This window comes from Buceros rhinoceros, unplaced genomic scaffold, assembly GCF_000710305.1.
Source record: "Buceros rhinoceros silvestris isolate BGI_N320 unplaced genomic scaffold, ASM71030v1 scaffold5108, whole genome shotgun sequence".
In the NCBI taxonomy this organism is placed as follows: Eukaryota; Metazoa; Chordata; class Aves; order Bucerotiformes; family Bucerotidae; genus Buceros; species Buceros rhinoceros.
Window position 1 is genome coordinate 3,361 of NW_010428461.1, and position 4,296 is coordinate 7,656.

The 4,296-nt window shown below is 51.6% G+C and overlaps 1 protein-coding gene across 2 annotated transcripts in view; it reads right to left on the reverse strand.

The window, feature by feature from the left end:
• Positions 1 to 3,122: 3,122 nt before the first annotated feature.
• Positions 3,123 to 4,296, reverse strand: part of PCYT1A (phosphate cytidylyltransferase 1, choline, alpha) — a 12,541-nt gene continuing 11,367 nt past the window's right edge. For both annotated transcript variants that reach the window (XM_010142264.1, XM_010142263.1), the window contains exons 8-9: positions 3,975 to 4,163; positions 3,123 to 3,392 (exon numbers count right to left, since the gene is read on the reverse strand). In XM_010142264.1, coding sequence (XP_010140566.1) covers positions 3,186 to 3,392; positions 3,975 to 4,163 — 396 coding nt within the window. In that variant the 3' untranslated portion in view covers positions 3,123 to 3,185. The remainder of the gene's footprint in view (positions 3,393 to 3,974; positions 4,164 to 4,296) is intronic.

A 4,296-nucleotide genomic window follows, 5' to 3' on the forward strand; every position in this document is an offset into this window, starting at 1 on the left:
CAGGTAGGAAACCCACGCCCCTACAGCAGGGAGCCCCTGGCAGTGAGAAGCCCACCCTGAAGGCAGGGGGCAAGATGCAGGGTCAGTCCCACCAAGGTCACCATTATTGCCAAGAACATGCCCTGCTCTGGCACCAGCATCTCACTGGTTACAAGAACCACATCGCAGAACAAAGTCCCCACCCTCTATAAAATACACAAAATCATGTCAGTGCAGGCGTGTGCCATTATTTTCTCAAGAGATTAAAGATCTTCTCCTACAGCTCTAAGTGATACGCTGTTGAAGTGCAATGCTCTTCAAGTCTTGCTTCTGCCAGCATCTTTGGCGCTTTTCAGCTTTGCTGCGCTGCCGCTGTGTTCTTTGCCATCAGAAAATCCTCTCCCAGGGCTGGCTGCTGGTGCCAGCAGCCTCACACCCCAGATCTACAGAGGAACTAAGGTAGGGCTGTCTCGCAGGCATTGACACCTCTGGATTTAGCAGCATCAAACTCCACACCATCTTCAATGCACACTAGTAAAGTTTTATTTTTCTACTCTGCCTCTTGCTTCAGGCTTCAGCCAAGCACGTTTCTTCTGGATGCTTCTTTCTGAAGAGTGTGGGATGGGTTAGGGGTGTGCAGGACAGCCCTGAAGCAGCAGCATTCGGTATCTGCAGGTTACAAGACATTCCTAGAGAACATGGCTCACATGTCCTGCCTGGAGATCCAGCTCTGTCCTATTTCTGACAGGACAGGACAGTGCTGGAGATTTCGCTGGTCTAGCAATCAAGGGAGAAACAAAAAAACAAAGAGGAAAAAAAAAAAAAAGACTAGTCTGAGATTTGAGTGTCCAATTTAATTTAAGTGCAAGGAGGAAGCAGGGATTATTGGTTACAAGATACTGCTCTGTTATTCCAAGGTACGTGTAAAACCACAGCTGGCTTCTTACCAAGCACCCCAAGATTTGCACAGAGACCAAGAAATACATTAAGGTCTCTGCAGAACATCCACCTTCCAAAACACCACCATTATCCACATTCACAGAACACTGTTGCATAAATTGTGTTTAAAACAGTAGTAAGGCTCTAAAGCAGCCTGGCCTTTGCAATCCGGCTTGGGAAAGCACCGCGACACCCATACTGAGGGAGGGGTGGGGAAGGGAAGGTGGGGAAGATGAGGGAAGAGAGAATATGGGTGATATAAAGTAAGTGCTCTACCATTCATAAACCAGGGGATTAACAACTTGGCTTGTACCAAGTGTCCATTATTTGTTCCTTACAGCTTAAAATTGACAGCAGCCAGCCATGCTCCCAGAGCCGTGCACGTCCCTGCTGAGCAAGGTCCAAGTGGCAGATGAGGAATCCCCAAAGTACCATTTCCCATACCAGCTCCGGCCTCAACAGAAGCACGGGGTCTCTGTAAAGCCCTTTGGGCAGCTTGTCAGAGGATCAGCCAGATAAAAGCTGGAAAGAAGCGACAGCCTGCTTTGACCACAGGGCCCCCGCATTCCCTGGAAGCACCGTGCTGTGCAGAGCCTGTGACAGCACTTGACAATTTACCCCCTTGCACCCATTGCTCCTCAAGTCCTGCACCCCACTCTGAAGACCTCCCTGCAGTGTTGCTGATGGGGCTCTGAGCTGTCCTCTGCTCCCAGCACCACAGGAGGATACAGGCAAGTCAGCCCAGCAGCTCCACCCAGAGACAACGAGTGACTAGGTAAAACTGAACAGAAAAGCAAGTGGGAGCTTCACTGCTACGTGACAGCAAGTTCAATCCCTCCAGTGCTGGCTGCTTGGACACAGTGCACTGACCTGCTCTGTGCGCAGGCAGGCAGCACGGGGAGGGCAACTGCCCGTGGGAGCCACAGGCCACAAAGCTCAGTGTTTGTTACAGACATGACAGCAGACACGACGTGGATCACGATTTCGAACGAGCAGATTACATGTTCAACATCTGAAAAAGCTGCAGCGCCCTCTGATGCTCTTTCTGGCCTGCCTCAAGGAGCAGAATAAGCGGGCACTGACACTGCACAAGCCATGTAACTGTCACCCGGGACCAGGGCCCCTCACACTTGGGTGAAACTCGCCCTTCGTCTGTCCAGCTGCACACACCTGCACGTGCAGCAAAGTGGCTGTCAAATTCAGTCCTTATAGCAGCGACTTCACGGCACCAGTGCAAAGGACCACTCCAGTCCTTAGAGCACAGCAACTGAAACACAAACACACACGCATAGAGCACAGTGTTGAGGGGCTGTTTGCACAGACAGTAACACTTATTACACACCAGAGACTAGGACAAGGAACTTCTCAAAGGAGCACACACATTAATTTCCTGCCTGGGCTCTCACACACCGAAGGAAACGCACAGAGAGCAAGCGCCCTGATGCAAAGACTCATTCTCTTCTCTCCAACAGCAACCAAGGGCTGAACTTTAGCTCGAGATTTAGCAGTCCTGTTAAGATTAGCTCGAAAGGCTTTTCCCCTGCAGCCCCTGTAATTTGGAGCCGTGAATGCTGCGTGCTTATGGGGTGCTCTGCGTTCTTCCAGGTGTAGCTCCTTCGTGCTAAGCGGGTAGCTCCCCACCCAGCACGTCCTCACTGCAACACGCTGGGAAGCTCAGCTAAGAGGTGTGCAAGCACTACAGGGTCTGCTGGAGGGGTTCCTCTCGGCTCCAGCGCAGCAGAGGTATCTCTGTTTCCTAGAAGCCTCTTTACACCACTGCTTGCTGCGTGCTCTCGAGGTCACCCTGGTTGAGAAACCGAGGGGAGCTTCATTTGGCAGCGGCACGGATGCTGCCTGAGGGTGTGGGGAATAAGACAGAGGAGGAGAAGGAAAGAAGAGACAGACGGGTCTTCCCACTGTCCCTCTTGCCTGGAGGGTTAACAAGGGAAAAGTAACCAAAACAAAAGCCACGCTTGAGTGCTATTCTTTGCGCTTTAAAAGAATATTTTCTTAAAATATAAAAACCATCTTCCCACTGGAAACCACTGGAACGTAAACAATAAAAAGGGCATTTGGGGAGGAGAAGGGACAAGAGGTTTGAATGTGCTTTCAGGCAGCAGCCCTTGCTAAGAGCAACAGGTGCCTCCATGGCCCTGTGCTCACCATCAGCCCTGTTCCTATGGCTCCTTTGCTCATCGAGAGTTCCCCAGTGGGTCCAGACTTAGGATTTGGCAGTTAGCAGTTTGCAGCAAATCCTAGCTGGTAGCTTAATCCTCTTCATCCTCACTGATGTCATAGGTGACTGCAGACTCGTTCCTGGAGCGGTTGGCCGGCGAGGAAGGAGGAGTCTTGGTTGAAAAGGGCCAGCGGAAGGAGGGAGACGGGGAGCGGTCGTGCGTGGGGCTACTGCTGGGACTCTGCTTTGGGCTGATGGCCTGCAGCATCCGGCCCTTGCCCTCCTTCAGCATGTGTTTCTAGTGATGGAAGCAGGGAGACAGTTAGCATTGATCAAATGGTCATGGCAATGCACACTACTTACAGCTTGTGTGGCATCTGGAGGTGTTGTGTCCCTTCAATGCTTCACGCGGTATAAGAGCAGAAAAACCCCAGGCACCGCTCTAGGCTTTGGAAACTGCACACACTGTCATCGCCCCATTTTTAAGCGCTTCTAACATGAGGTGCCTGTGCTATTTACTCAGCAGCACAGGAAAGCCTGGCAAACACAAGTAGCTTCAGACTCGTCCCAGGACAGTGATGAAGTGACTGCCAGTCTCTTGGCTGCTCAGTGGCCTGCAGGACACAAGCTGGAGTTCACAGGCCAGACTGTGGGACATGGGGACTCTTCACGCCACAACCGAACTGGCATTATCCAGCTGGCAAGGGGGAGGGCTCCCTGTAAACAGGTTGCCCAAGCCTGGGACAACTTGCCTGGGGAGAGGACTGGCAGCACATCGAGTACTGCCATAAAACCTGTGCTCTGCAGACCATGGATGCCAGAAGCCCTACAAGGACTGTCGAGCTCTCCAAAACCCCCTTTCCCCAGAGCAGCTCCTTACCAGCGCGCCTTCTGGGCCAAACATCTCCAGGAAATTGCCGATGAACTCTCGGGACTTCTCTTCCCACTTCTGAATGAGATCAATACTCTTCTCCTCCACTTTCTGGACAAACTCCTTTGACTTCTCCTCTACATCTTTCACTCTCTTTTTCACCTTATCCACACGCTCCTGGAGATGGTATTTCTTCTCCTGTACAGCAAGTGGTGGATCACAATACAGCTCACCAGATCTGAGCAGTGACCACCTCTGCTCTGTGCTATTACACTGAACTGCAGCTTAACACTCAACATCCCCATTAGTCTTGTGACACTTCTTCCCTACA